The 19,189-nt window shown below is 39.9% G+C and overlaps 1 protein-coding gene across 5 annotated transcripts; it reads left to right on the top strand.

The window, feature by feature from the left end:
• Positions 1–1,981: 1,981 nt before the first annotated feature.
• On the top strand, positions 1,982–18,188 carry LOC147335299 (uncharacterized). 5 transcript variants are annotated; one of them, XM_086277753.1, is made up of 21 exons: positions 1,982–2,124; positions 2,629–2,674; positions 2,790–2,849; positions 4,329–4,385; positions 4,472–4,537; positions 6,193–6,252; positions 6,333–6,389; positions 6,702–6,761; positions 7,420–7,482; positions 7,592–7,642; positions 7,728–7,805; positions 8,121–8,180; positions 8,282–8,332; positions 8,486–8,560; positions 9,347–9,424; positions 9,717–9,758; positions 11,516–11,593; positions 11,694–11,733; positions 11,808–11,853; positions 15,018–15,432; positions 17,545–18,188. In XM_086277753.1, exons 2-21 carry the CDS (start codon positions 2,630–2,632, stop codon positions 18,022–18,024), a joined length of 1,962 nt encoding a protein of 653 aa, XP_086133879.1. In that variant the 5' UTR covers positions 1,982–2,124; position 2,629; the 3' UTR covers positions 18,025–18,188. The 5 variants fall into 5 exon arrangements, with proteins under 5 accessions (XP_086133879.1, XP_086133870.1, XP_086133895.1 ...); XM_086277744.1 differs by having other exon boundaries at positions 1,982–2,674; XM_086277769.1 differs by lacking the exon at positions 4,329–4,385 and having other exon boundaries at positions 1,982–2,674.
• The last annotated feature ends 1,001 nt before the right edge of the window (positions 18,189–19,189 follow it).

Here is a 19,189-nt window from a genome sequence, read left to right as displayed (position 1 = left end):
AAAGACCTTAGAAACAATGTGTCTAACCAGATACTTTCTGAAGATGACCTTACCTAGGCCACGGTATTACTGTCAGGAACGTGGTTATTTTTGGTCAGTATATGTATATGGACTCCCCATGATGTACTGATAACTTGTTCTCCTCTACTCTCTCTTTCATTTACATGTACAGGTCACTATTAACTTTCATTACAGTATAAATGAGTATATAGTATAAATCTGAGGAAGTGTACGAAGTGTATCAATGTTTTCACATTTCGGCACGGACAACACAATAATTCTAAAACAACATATTATAGCGCTGAAGATCAACATCCTGTTTTTATATATTTTTACTATGTTGGTCTTCCAGTTCATCCAGTTGTAATCGAGGACACCCGGGCAGTACTACTGTTTCAAAATGTCAACATCCTGTCCCAGGAAATTTGTCTTGTAGCGATAACTCTCTTTAAGAAATCAAAGAAGAAATCCAAGAGGCTAATTGGAGCTCTTTACTGTGACTGTTTCAACAAAATCCATTCTGAAAACCATTGTGTTTGCATCAGTAAAATCAGAATCTGATAAAGAGACAAGAAGAGAGAGCAAGAGACACCGGAACAGGATCGATGACATGGACAACAGAAAATATCTGAGCCCTACTCGCCCTCTCCCCTCACATGCCACGTGAGGAGTAACCAGATCAGTAAGGTGAAACCACACCCATTGTGACAATTTCCTGAAGGTGTACTGAAGGTCTGAGACGTAGAAGGTGAAAGGGGTGGAGAGATCACTGTCTCCAGTGGAGCTCCTGTACTACACACCATCAAATCAAACTGAGCTCTGCCCAGTCTCACATACTGTGGCCTGTCTGACAGCTGGCCAGCAGTCCATGAGATGGTGGATGTGCTTGCTGGCATTTCGTGTACTGTCTCCCTCAGTAGAAGTAGAATGATTGTGTTACATTCACTTTAGAAATCAAACAAGGTGATGTTGACTTCCGAAGTTCTCACTGTGTGGCCACTGTTATCAGGCTAGGAGGACACTCTTAAACTGTGACGGTGTTGATTCATCAGGAACTGGGCAAAATATGTACAACATAAAATGTGTGTAACATCAGTATCTTCTCCTGCTTCAGAAACATTTTGTAAATGTTGCTCAAGATCATAGACAGCTGGGAGAGTGCTCAGAACCCTGGGGCTAATACCAACCATAACCTGTCCTTCCTTACCCTAGTGTAGTTTCTCCAACAGTCTGCAACATAACCAGGACCGAAGTCATAGTCAAGCAAAGGATGTTTGTCAGGTTTATAGCAACAAAGTTTACTCGGGGATAAGAACAGGAGGAGCAGTAAAGAATCATAGGCATTAGAGATGTTTGGAGGCCAGAGTGTGCAGTGCAAGAGGCAGTAGAGACCTGTAAACAGAACCCCATGAAAAAATTGTTCACCTCATTTGCTCTCTACAGTCTGCTGACTGGTTGCCTGTCATCAAAACAAGAATATTCCTTTTAACAGTGTCCTTAACGTTCAAAAACTAGTTCATACATAGGTAAATTCAAATGGCTCCTACTAGCATCATGAAGTTCTTGAAAGTGTACCTCATATACAAGGAATTTCAAAGGACCTTTACTTTGAAATGCAAAATCAGATTGATTTGATATTGACATGGTACCTGTGTGAGGGTGTGTACTGTTGATATAGGCTGCATTTAGTATGTGGAAACTGGAATTTTCCTTTTAACGGGATTCTAAAGTCATTGAAAGATAGCTCAAAAAGGTAAAAATCTGGGCTTTTACTTTGAAATCCAGAAGAAGAGTGCCTTGATACTGACAGGGTACGACTAGAGTACTAATCTATCGTTAGAGTGTGGAAAGGAGACTAATTAACTATTGTTATAATGGACAGATAAGTTAGTTAATGTTGAACCTAAATTCACTTGAAGGGGCTTTTATTTTGAAATCAGGTCTCGACGTCTCTTACCATAATACTCAGTATACACACAAAACACACAAAAAAGTGGGGACTCGCTCGTCTGTACTTCTCGAACTGGACGCTGGCTTGACAACAGTACCTCACTTTTCCCACTTAGTGTCGTGTGTTTGTGTGTGTGAGTGTTGGCTGCCTTGTTTTCCAGACTCGACACCGAGGTAGGATCCGTGCTCTTTTCGCCGTGCTGTTTGTGGCTCTGCTGCTGTCAAACATTCCTCCGGACAAAACAGCCACAGTGCACAGAGCTTTGAACGTGGCTTTGCTTTGTGCATCTCACGCGGGGCTGTGTTTAAACCCTGACACTTTCGGGCTGTGCCGCCTTTCTTGTTTATGTCGTCTAAAGTGACTCAATAAGCAGAAAGTTTTTTCCGCCAAGTTGCGCAGAGTTGCGCAAGTTGACGCAATAATAACAGTCGAGAGCACGACTGCAACTGTTATTATTAATGTCGCTTTAACTAACATTTTTAGTATTGGTGTTTGGCTTATAACGCAGGCATAGCGCTATAATTTGTTAAGTATGTTGTTGTTTAGCTTTGCCGTGAAAACAGTGAAAGTGCTTTAACGCACTAAAACAGCTCCTTAACAGAATACAATAGAGCAGAATTGCCCTTTATTGTCATTGTATATGTACAACGAAATTATGAAAACTTAATGTGTTTCAGAATGAATATATTCAAACGAGACAAAGGCTCAGCGGCTGCTACTCAGGTAGTCCCACCTATATCCAGGAGAGAAGTACAGGAAGTGTGATAACGTCCTGATTTTTTTTTTTTTAATACTACATATCTCCCTGCCATTCAAACAAGCTTTCCTTTATCATCAGGAGCTCGGCAGTGCCGTCAGACACAGCCAGAACAAGCAGGATGATGGGGATGGCTCACAGGTGAATGTTCACACTGGGACATTAAAACACAGTTTTTCATATAGGAAGACACCACTGAGGACGCTATTGAACTTAAACCAAAGACAAAGCTGAGAGTTTGTTTTTAGTTGGCACGATTCAATTTGAATTTTGCATTTATTTCCCTTTTTGTAATAAACGTGTTGCTTTGCATAGACACGAGAGGGTGGGGGTGATGGGGGCATGCAGAAAGTTAATCACTTCACATTGACCTATCAGGTAAAAATGCACCATCAAGATGCTGGTGCCTTTCCTGACATAGTTGTGCAAGCAAATCTTCTTTTGAGACAGAAAAAAAAGGTATACCTGAATGTGATCACAGGGAAAATTATTATGTTTGATAATAGTGAAAAACTCTTCTGTGGAAAAGCTGAGTACACACTAGGCAACTATTATGCAAATTGTACAGTATGCAAAGTGACTTCTGCATCAGTTGCTACAAACATCTGTCACTCTTCCAAAATAATTTCAATTTAAATCAGTGTTTTTATTTAAATATTTATTTTTCAATTTGAGTTAATTGTCTTATGAATTTAGTTTCAGCTACTTCCTTCAGTGTGTTTGTTCATTTCAGTCTGATCCCGATGGTTTGCCTGTTTGTTTGTAGCAGTCCAGCGTTGAGCTCATTTAATTTAGGTGAAAATCAGGTCAAGGTCACAACAAATTTGTAAATCAGTTGAAACTTAAGACTTAACTGACTCCGTTAGTACACAATGTGAGCTGGAAAAAAATTCAAGAAACCATATTGAGTAATATATCATATGAAAGGGCATAGAGAGAGCTGTACAAACACTTTTTAATTTTTTTATACAACACCACAAGACATCACAATGATCCCATAACAGGCTGAAGTCACAATATTGTAATAAAAACACCATAAAACAAACTTTTACTACAGCCCTGGCCCTTTCCACTCTGAGTGTATCATAGTTTTTTTTTGAAAATGTTACAACTATGACTTTTAATTGTTCCTCTTAAGATTCTGTGTTAGTTTCATGTTTTAAAATTTCAGTGTTCTTTGTCAGGGACTGATTTAAGAAACTCAGAATGGCTATTGCAGAACAAACACTTGATTCACAAGCTTTTACAGTTGTGTGCGGAAGCTTACATACACTCCTCGTGGGCATGAATGTCACGGGAAGTTTGGGCTTATAATGAGTTCTTTGAACTGTTCTTTTTCCAGGGCGGAATGATTGCACATGACTTAAAAAACAAAAGCAAAACAAACAATAATTGAGTGGAACAGGTTTGAATTTATTTTGGAGTTTAATTAATCCACACAGGGTCAAATGCAAACGTATATTTCAATCTTTTATTAAGTGATGATGACCCCTCTAGGATGTTTTTTTTAATTTGACAAGGCCAAGGCCCATCCATTTCTTGTTGGTGAATAAGATCGACTTTAACTGGATGCAGAAAGAATTTTTTTTATAATAAATGTGTTGTTATCATAAACATCAGAGGACGGGGGTGATGGGTGTCATGCAGATGGTCAATCCCTTCAAATCCACTGCTCAGGTAAAAATGCATGGACAGTCTGACACACAAGAGCTTCTTTGTTCGGTACCTCATTGAAAATGACAGGACGTTAACTCTCTATGCAGGCCTCCTTCACGGTTAATACAACTCCCTCCTCAGATTCACTGGAACAACCCGCAGACACAGCTCAGGTGAGGTGCAAAGTACTGCTAATATGTGATATTCTTCTGTGTAAAAAGTACGCCATGGACGATAATTTTGCCAGTTGTACAGTTATGCAAAGTCACTTTTGAACAACAACTACCACTCCTCCAAAGCCATCCATCCATCCATCCTCTTTTGCTTATCAAGGTTGCAGTGGGGCTGGAGCATGTCCCCACTACTATAGGGCACGAGTACTCCCTGGGCAGGTCTCCAGTCTGTCACAGGGCTGACACAGAGAGTCAGACAACCACTCACAATTAACCTATCCCCACTAACTGCATGTCTTTAAACTGTGTGGAGCAGCCAGAGTACCTGGAGAGAACCCACGCAAACTCCACACAGAAAGGCCCGGTTTAGATGGTGGCGTCAAAATTTAGAACCTTGTTGCTGTGAGGCACCAGTGCTGATCACTGCACCACCCTGCTGCCTATCTTCCCAAAATATTTCACTTGAAACCTGCTTTCTATGCTAAGAATTTATTTTCTTATCAGTGTAGTTCCAAATACATAGATAGCGACAGTAAACAAGACATTGTGATACCACAACAGTGTAAAATTAGCGAGTGCTGTATGGTTTTATCTTAAAACTGGATGCAGAAAGACGCAGCTTATTTGAGCAATTCAAAACTCTTGAATAAAGCCTTGTATTGGATGAAATCTACTGCGTTTTACTGCGCTGTATTCATCTGTTGATTTAAAAATTATAGACATTTTATATCAAAGAGTCTATGGTACAACTTGTAGATGGAGAGATGGAAGGGATGCATGGCTGCTCTAAAAGTATGAACAACCCCCCCAAGAATGACCAGTTTCAATGAAAAGAGGAAAGCTCTAGTTCCAGCACCCTAAAAGGTTGATTCTGTTCATCTGGACGTAGCGTTTTCAGTGGGAGAAATGTTTCATCACTCATCCAAGTGACTTCTTCAGTCCCAGCTGACTGCAGGCTTCTGCAACCTTATAAACAGTACATTGCACAAAAACTAGTTCCAGTAATTTATTTATAAAGTTATTCCCATGTTTAAACAAATAAAGAAGACTTATAAAACAAAAAAGACATGACCTCTAAATCGTACAGCTGGTGCTTGTAAATGGTGGATGCAGATGGAGTAAAGCCAGATTTACCAAACACAGAGTTAAAAAAAAAACAAAACAGTTAGTCATCACTGCTCCCCCATGTGATCCTCAGCTGCCAACATAGAGGGAAACAAAGAACCCAAAATGGAGCAAACAGCACCACCATCAGTCAAGGAAGGAAGGAAGGAAGGAAGGGAAAACTAATTAACTAACTCAAGGTCACAAAAAATAGCTTCTTTTTATTCCTAGAAACTCACAGCTGCTTTAAGAAGCTAAGAGAAAGCGAAGAAAAAAACTAAACACAAAAAACTACAAAATTTAAAAGTTCTGTCCTGATTATGAGAATATTCTTAATGTCGTGTCGCTAATTTCATTTAAGTAACGGGGTCTCAGCAGGGATTTCCTACAAGAAATGTGTGTTTTGAAGACTTAACCTCAGTACTGCTGTTTCTTGTTTTCTCTCAGCGAGGTCGAGTCAAGGTGATTAGTTGCCTTCAGTTAGCATATTAAATGTGCATTCCTCTAGTCATGGTTTGGTGCACAGTGACTCAGTGTTTGCTCACTTTCAGAACCCTGGTATGCTGAAAGGGGTCATGCAGAAGGTCAACCCATTCAAGCCTACCTCACAGGTAATAGGATTGTTTCAATGTTACCAAGAAAATAGTGGCAGTAATAATAGGTCGTCCACTCAGCTGGGTTTCTCACACAGGTCTCCAAAGCACCATATTCAGAGTTGCCGGAGCGGGGAAAGGAAAACTCTACTCAGGTAGGAAAAAGTTGAGAATCTGCATGAATTTGATGTCAGAAATCTGATGGTAGAAAAAAAATCACTTGATCATAGGTTCCTTCAAGTCACTAGTGACGACCTGTACATCCGCACGCATTTCTTGAAACTGGATTTCCTAACATTTGAGATGACATTGCAGAAAAGCCCCTACAGATTTTCACAAGACAAAAAAGGTCAAAATGGGGACAAAATACCATATGACCTTTAACATCTGATCATCATGTTACACAAAAATTCACACAGATGTGGAAGGAAAAACCCCAAAGTCTGATAGTTATGCTGTTGTTTCAGAACTCTGGAATGTTGAAAGGAATGATGCAGAAAGTCAACCCCTTCAAGTCTTCTGCACAGGTACGCAACTCTACCTTTGATGTCTGTTCTCAGCATGCGGCCTCGGAGGTCAAATCATCTTTATATGAACTATGTTTAAAGACACCGCAGTTTCAAAATTGTAAAGCTTTGTATCTTTGTCAGACGCCAATATCTAGTCTATGGATGACTGAATGAAATTTTCTAATTCTGCCTGTTGAATTCTTATTTTAATACAAAGTTTGGGAGTTGTGCCAATTGGCGTGTTCAGACTGATTACAAAGTTAGATACAAAGTCAATGCAAAGACACAGCAGGTGACGCAAGTAGAAGCAAATACTATGATGGGTCCTAAAGCCACTGGCAATGGGAAAACAAGGTCAAGCCTGTTGTCACTATTTGCATTCATCTGGAGCTCCTGTGGCGACACGCAAAGCAAAAAACATTAACCTGAAAATGTTTTCATAATAACTTTGTAAGGAAGTGGTTGTCTTGTTCATTGGCTCAGACATTTGTGGGCTGGCAACATTTCACTTCCTGTTTGGTCCGACTCCAATCTATCAGTTAAAGTACAAACTGAATCTGTAACATCTACATTTTAGTTGCTCACTTTGAGACCTTTTTCTGCAAAAAAACAAAAACAAATAAAGAAAAAAACAGATTTTGAACCTGAAACTTCCTCTCATCTCCTTTGACTTTAGAGTGATCCTCCAGATGATTCTGCAAATCATCAAGAGACTGGGAAAGAACTTCAAGACAAACAAGTACTGCTCCAAGTTCTGCATAATCTACTACCCTCTGTGTTAATTTGTGGCTTGTTCTTGCAGTGCTGGGCCTCCTTATTTATTGACTTATTTTTAAATAATAATTTAGAATCCAGGAATGATTCAGAAAGTCAACCCATTCAGATCCTCACAGCCAAAGGTTTCATTTTTAATAATAATTACTGATAATTTAATTGTTGAACGCGAACAGAAAACTGTCCTCTTCTTGCATTTTATATTTTCAGGATGTCGAGCCTCAACACAATGACCTCACATGCAGCGCTGGAAGCCTGACAGGCAAAATCAACTTGCCAGAGAAGCAGGTCGATCTCTGTCTGTTTCATACCATTACATACACGTTTATTTTTCCTACCCACATTTAGTTTAAGAAAGTCAGCTGTGTAATTTGGAGTAGAGTACGCTCTCAGTGTTGTTCTTTCCACGACCACAAGATGTTGCCAAAGCAAAAACAATAGAATCTCCACAGACCAAATACTTCCTGACCATTTTGTTTCCTTTCAATTTTAATTTTGAATCCACTTCATGAATAGTGCTTACATTGATTGTTTACAGCTTTTAATAGACACATAGATTTAAAGGAGTAATGTCTGTTGCTCTTTTCTACTTTGTGTTTTTAGAACCCTGGAAGGTTCAAAGAGACGATGCAGAAAGTAAATCCCTTTAAGTCGTACACACAGGTATGATGTCGACGATCAATTCAGTTTTAGAGTTTCCCACTGACCTAGCTGGAGTTTCTACTTAATGTGAGTATGTTTGCCACTGTTTGTTTGCAATTTAGATTCAGGATCAATGTCAGAGAGATTTGACGGTTACCTCTGTCAAGACACTGGTAAGGCCTAAGATGGAAATAAAAAGATGCACATGTCTGGTATTTCTTATGGTTAAGGACTTTTAACATAACACATTTGACAGATTTTATTATAACAGAAGTGTACTTGGCTCTGTCTGTGATTTCCTGCGTTTTCCTCTCAACAATTATCAGGAAAACCAAGCAGATATTCACAGTGACAACTCCACCAGCTCTGAAAGCCTGGATGACAGCACAATAGAGAGACATGTAAGGCAATAACCACATCTCCTTGTCTTTAAAATGAACCCAGCCCTCCAAGCTCAAAGTTATTTCTTATTCACCTGCTACACACAGAAATGTATGACTTCATTTAGTACATCACCTTTTGTTAACCTAATTGCATTTCTTGTAATGGTTGTTTTATCTTACCATCTTCTCGCACTTGGTGATTTCCAGAACCTATTGTTCAGTGAAAAATACTAGCATGTTGTCAGTCTGCAAAAATGCAAAGCATGTGACCAGGTTGAAGCAGTGCTTACTTAACGATCAGCATTTTCGTCATGATGTTTGTCGATGTCTTAACTGCAGCCATAACAAGGAAAATGGCACTCATATTTCCCGGACTGGTGAAGTTTGATAAGAACAGTGTACGGGAATGTGTCTAGAGCAGGGATGGGCAATCTCAGTCCACGAGGGCCCTGCAGGTTTTAGATCGCACCTTGGGTCAACACACCTGAATCACATGATTAGTTCGTTACCAGGCCTCTGGAGAACTACAGGACATGTTGAGGAGCTAATTTAGCCATTTAAATCAGCTGTGTTGGTTCAAGGACACATCTAAAACCTGCAGGGACACCGGCCCTCGTGGACTGAGATTGCCCACCCCTGATTTAGAGACTATGCTAATAAAGCCAAATGCACTGGAGAAAAAGTGAAGAAAACCAGACAAACAAACAAGAAACTTTGTACCTTCTGAAAATCTTTGTCAGGTGCATAAGTGTAACATTTACACAGTATTAAGTCCTAAGCACTCAGTTCACTCCCTTTCCAAAGTCTGTTTGGTATATAGATGCTGACACCAGCTGTGATGTAAAAACCCAGCCAACACAGGCCCAAAGGAGAAGAACCAGGGTATGTTATGCAGAGTATTGGGTCCTTATGAATTCAGAATAAACTAATTTAATATTCACCATTGTTTTACATGTTGCCTGGTTCTTTTCATGTTGATACTGATGGTTTGATGTCACTGTTTTCATGTGGGTGGCTGAAAAAAATCAAGAAAAACATATTTGTAATGACTTTTTTTCCTCTTTCCTGAAGACTTTTAAACTATTTTCCAGATTTCACAGGAATACTGAAATACCACCGGCAGTTTCTTCTCAAACATATCGAGTTCTTATTTGCTTTGTTTTTGACCCCACAGGACTCTGCAAATGCATTTTCTGACACTCAAGCCACGCCCCAGGTTAGTAATGAAGTAAATGTATATAGCACCTTTCTAACTTACATGCTATCTTTACATTAAGCAATAAAGATAAATGTAATCAAATGCCTAAGGAGCTTGAAAGAAAAACATCTGGACTTCTTAGGTGTCTTGAAGATGTTTCACCTCTCATCCGAGAAGCTTCTTCAGTTCTAAGAGGTCAAATGGCCCAGGATGTGAGTGGGCGTTAAGGCAGGGATTTAAAATCTGGGACTTGTCACCACTTGCTCTTAGAACTCGTGAAGCTTCTCCAATGAGAGGTGAAATGTCTTCAAGAAAATTATAGAAGTCCAGACGCTTTTCTTCCCAAGCTCCCTAGACTACGGTGACCTGGATGGCTGAGAACCTTGACACACAATTTAATCAAATGTTTATCGGTGGTTTTTTTTTTCAAGATACAATTGGGAGGTGAGCATGCTAATATGTTTGCACAGTGCTATTATGTCATTGTGTAAATAAAACTACACACAGACATTTCAGAATTCGGTCTTTATTTACTCATGTAATCTCTAATGCAGTATAGGTAGAATATACTGTGATCAAACTGTCAGAATTCCTCTTAAGAATAATTGTTTCATAAACTGGCTAATATAAATGCGACTAATACTGAAATCAGTGAGTTAAACGTGCTTACATCTATTGGAACAGTGCCTCATATGACAGCCACGTATACATAAGAAGATACAGCCTGCTCTACATTTGACCCATTGAGTAACGACAAACAAAGGAAAGAGAAAAAGGGTGGTTTAAACTGCTATGTTTAAATACTAAACATATAAAGATGTTGAGGTAGGAATATTATACTAGGGTGACGTGGCATTTCACAACTTACCAGAAACAGTTGGTGATTTAAAAGAGAGATGTTAATTGCTTTTCCATGTTTGGTTAGCTTGTGACTTTGAAGTTGTCATTCCAGTTTTTGGTCCCCATGCTTGACATATTTTACTTTAAACACCTGGTAAACAACGCTGCAGTAACCTTTCAATTTGGGACTATTTCTTTTCACCAAAACTAGATCATCTATCATCTCATGAAGTTAAATGAACTAAAAATGCATTATTAGTCTAATGCATGGGTTCTTTGGCTCACTTGATCTTGTCCTCTCTTTATCGAGTCCTCTTGAGTACAACATGATTTCATTTTTTGCAGTTCACGGGTTTCTGCCTTTCATATAACAAAACATTAAGAATTAATCTATTGCTGTCAACGTCATTAAATTTATATAAACACAAACAACATCAAAAACTCTTTTTTTCTTGTTCGCTAACAGAAATTTCTAAGAAGTAATTATAGTGTTTATATAGTTTATAGATTTACATTTTTGCTGTTCCTGATATGATTACGTGACAGTTTAAATGAAAAAATAGAAAGGTGAAACTAGGTGGTTAGTCAGGTCTGTCGAGGTTGCCATAAAATTTTGGAGAGTAATAAAATTGAAGCATGTAAATACAGTTATAGTAAAGCTAAGGCGGCAGTGTACAGATGTTTTAAAGAGAAAAAAAAACTTACACAGTAACATTTTTTTGTTTGTTAATGCCTAGTTGTAGGCAGTTTTGTGAAGCTGTTATTTACAGCTTACATTAATATTTCACAACAGGAAGCGTCACTGTGTTAAACCTCAGATGATTTATAAGCTTTGCTGAAATCGCAACACAAGCGCAGGTTCAATCTTTTTAGACGAGATTTTAGGCTCATTTAGAAATTCTGTCTAGTGTTCCATGTGTCACCTCTTGTTCCAGGAGGTAGTTAAAGTTCAGACATTGCAGTGTGCTGAAGTACCAGTGCGCAGGGAAGGAACGGACCTGGATCCTCTAGACGTATGTTTATCTTATTTTTTCTGGTGTATGTTCTGTGGATTTTAAATTTCTTTCTCCATACAGTCACAAAGCAGTAAGTTAAAAGACTGTTTATTTCCAGGATGACGAAGGCCTTTTGTCCTGGTGGAGAACAGTCGAAGGTATCACTGATTTACTGTTAACCTTATTTATTGTTGTTGAAAGTTGCACCTCATAACGTCTTTCTGTGCCTTAGGTTGGGATGAGTGGAATGAGGCAAACCAGAATGATGAAACTGAAGAGTAAGTAGAACAATCAGTTTATTACACTCACTGACCACTTCACCTCTTAAACTGCACATTAGTGCAAATAGTTGGCCAATCATATGGCGGCAACTGAGGCATTTAGACATGTTCAAGCCAAGCAAATGTGATTTCACTGAAATTGATACTGATTTTAAACATAACCTGGTTGTTGGTCCAAGTGTTTCAGAAACTGCTGATCTGCTGGGATCTTCCCACACAACCATCTACAGTTTACAGAGAATGATCCAAGAAAGAGAAAATCTCCAGTCAGCAGCATTTTTTTGGGCAAGAATCCCTTTTTGATGACCGGGTAGAATGGTCAGACTACAGTAACTCAATTAATTCTTTGAACCTTGAAACAGATCGGATACGGTTCATATGGATGCTCCAAAATTGGACAGTAGAAGACTGGAAAATTGTTACTTGGTATGGATGAGTTTTGGCTGCAAAATGAAAGTATGGATCCATCCATTCTTGTGTCAGTGGTTCAGGCTGGTTGTGGTGGTGTGGGGGATATTTTCTTGGCACACTTTGGCTCCTTAATGCCAACGTAACATCATGAAATGCCACAGCCTACCAGAGTCATCCCTTTTTGAACACAGTGGTGCTATTTTCTGACGGTTGCTTCCAGCAGGATAACGCACCATGTCACAAAGCTAAATCATCTCAAACTGGTTTATTGATCATGACAATGAGTTCACTCTACTTAGATGCCCTCAGCAGTCAGCAGATCTCAGTCCAATAGAGCACCATTTTGGATGTCGTAAAACAGGAGATTCTTATCAAGCAGCCAACAAATCTGCAGCAACTGTGTGATGCTGTCATGTCAATATGGACCATAATCCCTGAGGGATGTTTCTAGCACCTTGTTGCATCCATGTTATGGAGAATTAAAATAGTAGCTGGTGAGTGTATAGCACAATTAACACAACTAACTTTAACCAAAGTGTTTCCCACCAATAACTGACTCACACATAGCCACAGAAACAACTTCTCTATTAAAGACTATTGCGTTATTTAGGATTTAGCAGATTCACAAACACAGGACTACAAAACCTTCAGGGAAGTCTAAAGCAGAAACAAACAACAGGCAGAACTATTCACCAACACAAACTCTGAAGAACCTGCCTGGAAGTTACAAACCGTAAAAAAACAAGGGTTTACTTCCCTAGACTAACAAAACAGGCAAAATAGTTACCGTATTTCCCGGACTACAAAGCGCACCTGAATATTAGCCGCACAAGCTAAAATCAGGGGAAAATCCTGTTTTGTACATACATTAGCCGCACCTGACTAAAAGCCGCAGGTGTTTCAATGTTGACTTATCATATGTAAGAGAATATGCACAAAGCGAATTGTCAGGAAAGAGATGGCTGTTTGGAGACACATCCCTTTTATTAATATTTTGAAAAACAAGTTATAGGTACATATTTGCACATGTAGTACATAACAGTAACCTATAGCACACCAGAAAAATAGATTCGGACTACCTTTTAGGCTCAGGTGCAGTGACACAGCTTTAACAAGAAGAAAAGTCAGTCATTCACCATCATCTTTCTCTTCTTCCTGCGCACTAAAACCACCAAAGTCCTCTCCTCCAGTGTCGGATACAAACAGGCTCAGGATGGCTTCGTCATCCACTCTCCGCTTCTCTCCTTCGTTGTCACTTTCAAAACCAAAGAAATCCTCGTTGTCAGTGTCAGAGTCGAACACCCTCAGAAGGGCCGTGGCGGTGTCCTCCTCTCCATCATGCAGCAGTCCAGCCCTTCAAAATCCGTTGGTGATCGTGGATGTTTTCACACTTTTCCACGCTGTCAGAATCCACCGGTGGAGTTGGGCATAACTTGCTTTTCGCAAGTTTATCGCCGCTCATCATCCACGCCTCCCGCTGAATGCGTAGCGCTACTTTGAAGTTTGTTTTTCGAGCTACTTCGTACGGCACTACGTTGCCTGGCGGACGGACATGTGACTAACATACCACTCTTGAACCCCGATCCTTCCGCCAGGCAACGTAGTGCCGTACAACAGCGGAACAAACAAAACAAATCGTCTTACGATATGACAAAAATCATGGACAATCCATAGAAAAGCCGCACCTGACTAAAAGCCGCAGGGTTCAAAGCTTGTGCAAAAAGTAGCGGCTTATAGCCCGACAATTACGGTATAAAATGAACAAACGCCAGCTCACACCTGAAAAAGCTGCAACTTACAAAAAATTACTGCTGTAGCTGGTTGGATGAAAGGGAAATCAAATTATTCTCTGCAGATTGTTGACATCTTCACTCCTTACAGAGGGTGTGGTCCTCAGCCTGCAGCCAGTCACCTGTAAGCTGTAGCATTGCTAAACCAACTGCAGGTTCCTGACTCAGGATGTGTAATCCTGGTTTCTGGAATACTGGAACAACAACATTGATGTCTCCCTATCTCCATTCTCAGCATTCACCTACCCACACATCTTGTCTTTTCTTGGTAGCCAGAACAAGACGGTCTCTTGTTTTGCATGTCTATCAGGTTTTTGTGAGACACCCTTAGCTTTAAGCCCATAATGGAGAGACCTGAGGCACTGATGGGTGGATCAGATTACTGTACTAACACACGGGATATATTGCTGTCCACCACCCTTCTTGTAAACACACGAATAACTGGTCGTTGTGCTTTCCTTTCTTTCTCTTAAAGACAGTTTCCATTCCTTTATCCCATCATATAGTCCACCAGCCATAAAGAGTTGTCCAGGAAGTAGTTAGGAAGTGCTGAAACACACCCTCTCCATGTTAACCAGCTGCTTTGCTGCTGGAATCTCACAGCCACCTTCTTACACAAACTGAGAGATCTCAAATATCACATTTCTTTGATGCACTTTGAGCCACATCTGAGATGCTGATCCCATTTAAAATCACACATTTGTGTTGAGAAAATAAGTCTTAAGCTCTGTTACAGTACACTGCCTAAAACCTCAGACTATTTTGCCATGACAGTAAAGTATTTATCATTCCGTCATTTCTTGCTGCAAGGTAGACGTGTTCTTTATTGTTCACAGAATATGTTTTCCCATAGGAAGCTTTGCAATGTTGAGCTACAGTTTTAATATAAAAACATGTTTCTTGGTTGAAGTTCACTCATTGCTTTCCCTGTGAAACCCTTCCCCTGTGCCTTTTTCTCAGAGTGGTGGAACAAGCAGCTGATCGCGTCTTCATGGCCGCTCGACTTTTTGTTCGTTTTTTTAACCAACGTGGCGCCTCACTGCAGCAGCGCATCCTTGAGCTCCTTGCTTTGGCTGATGCAGCAGACAATTTTCACAAAAAAACCGTCACGGCCAGTGTCGGCGGTGGATTGGCCAGTGTCGCCGGGTCTATCACCACCATCACCGGCCTCATTCTGGCTCCCTTCACAGCTGGAACATCGCTGATTGTCACAGCTGTAGGCATTGGCATAGCTACAGCTGGTGGCGTGACATCTGCTTCGGCCAATATCACTGACACTGTCCATTCAAAGACGGACCGCAAGAAGGTGGAGAAGATGATTCAAGATTACCAGGGGGAGATCAAGGACATCAAAGAGTGCCTGGAGTTTTTACAGGTAAGAACGTACCAAGAAGGGAACACACACGATGGCTGGCTTACAAGTAGGGCTGGGTATCGTCACGTATTTCTACAACTGATTCAATCCCTCTAAACCTTTTAAATTGAAAATATTTAATTCTAAATTATTTGCCTATTTCTTTGCTATTAAAAACTCAGTGTAAACTATCTCAGTATAAAAACAAAGCCGACACTTGTGAGACTTCATCAGAGGTGCAAACATCACAGCAGACGCCTTTGTGTCAAAGTGACTGAAATAAAAATATTCAGCGGTAGATGAAAAACTAAAGAAAACCGTGAATCAACCTATGCACATTACATGATACTGCTGATACCGTATAAACAAGACGAAACAGCAGGCAGCCAAACGATTTTTGATGGGAAACTGGTTTTACAGCATACTGTAAAAGAGAGCTGTGCAGGAAGTGCAATTTTATCATGGTGGAAGCAAGAACACGAAAGTAAGAGGAAATTCATGACAATGTTTTTCAAAGGCGAAACGTAAGTTTGCTCTTTTGTTGTTGGATCAGTGATTTTAGGTTGGAGAGTAATAAAACCTGCAGTTTTAGAATCTCTGAGATGTCGACTTTCAGCACCCGACAGCGTATGAATTGGGAAATCTATTCTTTAAACCCACCCTACTTGCAAACTCTGCTCACATTGCTGAAAAGCGTTGGGTGATATGTTTACAATTAAACAGCTGTCGGTTCCTGATGAATTCACTGACTGGGTGTCAGGGTTTCTGGGTCGTTGACCCAGTATTTTCAGTTCATGTTCACTGTTTATCCCCTGTACGTTCCACTTCCTGTTTTGTGTTCTAGTTCTTATTCCATGCATCGTTAGTTCAATTGTGTTCAGCTGCTCACTCACCTGTCACCTATCAGTCATTGTTCAGCCAGTGTATTTAAGTCCTCAGTTCCCTCCTGGTCGGCGTCGCGTCATTAATGTTGTCACTGCTGTCTATGCCCCATGTTTGCCTTCCAAGTTCAGATCAGTCAGCCGTTCATTCAGTTATTCAGTCAGTCAGCCATCTCCTGTTTTCGTCATTCGTCCCTCACAATAAACACCCTGCATCTTCACCATGAGTCCTGCGTTTGAGTCCTTTTCTCCACATCCACTCAGCAACCCCTGACACTGGGTTTGTTAGTCCTTTATGTAAAACCTGTAAGATGTTGGTGAAGAGCTGGCAACATAATTTATTTCTTAGCTCAAGAATTTGTCATGGGGCATAGGAGTGCATTGAATACTTTCAGTATGCCACGTTTGAAAGGCTTCCATTTACTCAACATATAAAGAAAAATCTGTTAATCTGAATGTTTGGCTCAAGGTCAGTGAAGCATCATTTAGCACTGTGGTTAAACCACATCAACTACAGTGTTTACAGAAGCATTGACAGATCAGCTGCCTTGTTCCTGTTGATGCATAGTTTGAATTGAACTTTCATGATAACCATTTACCGGAGTGAATTCTCGAGAAAGAAACAAGAAACACATAAACAATCATTCTGTCAATGAGATGCTGTCATGCAGCATTATTTTCATTTTTCCATCGTACCTGACTGTCAGGTACGACTGTTGTTTTTTAACCAACTGACTGCAATAATAATGCAAGGAAATATAGTAAGTATACATAAAGAGCCAAGTAAGCTTTAACTTTAGATGAGTCTAAGTTTTATGGTGGCCCTTAAAGGTAAAATACACTCCAACTTGAGAAAACAGCAAATGGAAAAATGCAGCAAAAGCATACAAAACAATACTGATGTTGAAAAAAAAAAACCACAGTAGAAGTTAAATAAAACACAATGAAACTGAAAAAAAAATGCTGACAAAACAATGAGGAAGTGTTTTTAGGGAGACAAGAATGTGAAAGAAGAGTTGTGGAAGGCCTTTAGAAAAAACATACCTACAGTACTATATTAATCATGTGACTTAACCTTGCATCTTTTTCTCTCTCAGAAATCAGAAAATCGTTTTTTTAAAAGTGTATCTCAGTACAATCAGTTTCAAGGACAAAAAAAGTCACTCAGCTAATCTACATTTAGAAATAAATTCTAGTGTTGGTATGGCCACAGCTGCTAATGTAAAATTTTCATCTCACATATACCTGACAGGAAGGGATGGAGACACTCCAGCAGTGGGACTTTGAGAAGTATGCAGAGAGCATCGCAAAAAACCACTTAAACCAGGACGTCAAGCATGTAATCAAAGAGGGTGGTCGAGCTGGCAAAGCTCTGGTGGTCAACACAGACAGTCTGATCAATACTGTTCAAGTCCTGAATGTTGCTGGTGGTGCTGCCAAAGCTGCCCAGGTGATGAGTGTCACTACCGGAGTAATGTCAGGCCTCTTCCTGGCTCTTGATGTGTTTTTCCTGGCAAAGGACTCCATGGAACTGAAAAAGGGGGCAAAAACAGAGTTCGCTGTCAAGATCCGAGAAGTTTGCAAGGACCTACAGAATGGCCTGCTGGAGCTGAACAGAATCAAGGAACAGCTTCAGAAAACTATGGATGGGATAGAAGTGGAGGTAGAGGAGGTGGAGGATGAAGAGCAGTTGAAATCTGATCTGAAGAAACTCACTGACCTTGAAGACTGAAGGGCAGTGTTTAGAAAACAAAACAAGGTCCTCATTGTCTTGTGTTGATACCAAAAATAAAGTTTAAGCAGAAATTGCTGATAAATAGTTCTCAGTAGTTTCTTATATTAATATATTGTCATTGTTTGTTTTAAAGTCAATTTTAATTAAATGTATTACATTTATTGCTGGTTTGCTGCATTGGTGAGTTGATCTGACTTACGCTCCGCAATACTTTTATCAGTGGACAAGGTGAGGTGACCTTTTACTCAAACGGGTGGGGTCAAAGGCCAGAAATAAAAGAATGTTAAAGGTCGAGTCTGCCTATCTCATTCCTAAAGTTATAATCATGAATTCCTAGTCTATCTCAGTTTTTCATCTGTCCAGGAGTTAGGGTGCTCCTAGCCATCAATCTTATGCTGACATGTGGCACATGCATGCTGAAGGAACACAGTTTAAATGACAGCCTTTGAGTCCGTACAGTGAGGGTTTCATATTACTTGGTTTTACTTTGGGGATCTTTGCAGGGTACTGTTCCACCTTCAGATGGGTTTTGAGTGATCAGCTTTTATCTTACATGATGAAATGATGATAATAACTTTATTTGTGTAGCACTTTTTAAAGTGCTTCACAGTTTAAATAAAATCCACACATAAGTCGATAAGTACACATGTGAAAACAGAAACACATAGACACATAAGGAACCACATGGTCAGACATTCATTCTAACACACACATATACACCCAAGTATTTTCACTATGGCCAAAAATGATGGATATATGAAAGATTAAGGGAAACGTAACCTATGAAAATGAGTTTTCAGTAGTTGTCTAAAGCAAATAACAGAATCAGCTGACCTGGAAATACATGATCATTTCTGGCTTTAAACATCAGAGTAAGGGACAGTCAGGGGAACCTGGCTGGATGACTGGAGAGGTCAGCTGTAGTAATAAGGTTTTAGAAGCTCAGCTACATAAGCAAAGGTGCAGGAATAGGTGTCATATGTGACCACCGGCTAGTTGTTTTTTTTTTAGCAGCCTTGCTACTGCAATCTGCACAAATCTGGAGTGAGCTATAGAGGTCTCTGAGATTTCTGAGGTGAAATTAAAAAAAAAGTTGTTAGCCCGCCAGTTAGTGGAGGTGGACAGTTTGAGTTTCATATTACTCGCATAATCCACCCCCGTG

This window comes from Aulonocara sp. 'chitande type north' Nkhata Bay, linkage group LG3, assembly GCF_057382095.1.
Source record: "Aulonocara sp. 'chitande type north' Nkhata Bay isolate Kocher_YH1m ecotype deep benthic linkage group LG3, A_spYH_male_GT1.1, whole genome shotgun sequence".
Taxonomy (NCBI): Eukaryota; Metazoa; Chordata; class Actinopteri; order Cichliformes; family Cichlidae; genus Aulonocara; species Aulonocara sp. 'chitande type north' Nkhata Bay.
The sequence above is the reverse complement of the archived record's forward strand: the minus strand, read 5'-3'. Positions and strand labels throughout refer to the sequence as shown.

What these genes read in the sequence shown, in the direction of transcription:
- LOC147335299 (XM_086277744.1), top strand. Translation starts at nt 2,618, where the DNA reads ATGTGTTTCAGAATGAATATATTCAAACGAGACAAAGGCTCAGCGGCT. An exon ending in GAAAGGAAAACTCTACTCAG is followed by an intron (nt 6,390 to 6,701) that starts GTAGGAAAAAGT and finishes CTGTTGTTTCAG; the next exon opens with AACTCTGGAATGTTGAAAGG. An exon ending in CGGACCTGGATCCTCTAGAC is followed by an intron (nt 11,594 to 11,693) that starts GTATGTTTATCT and finishes GTTTATTTCCAG; the next exon opens with GATGACGAAGGCCTTTTGTC.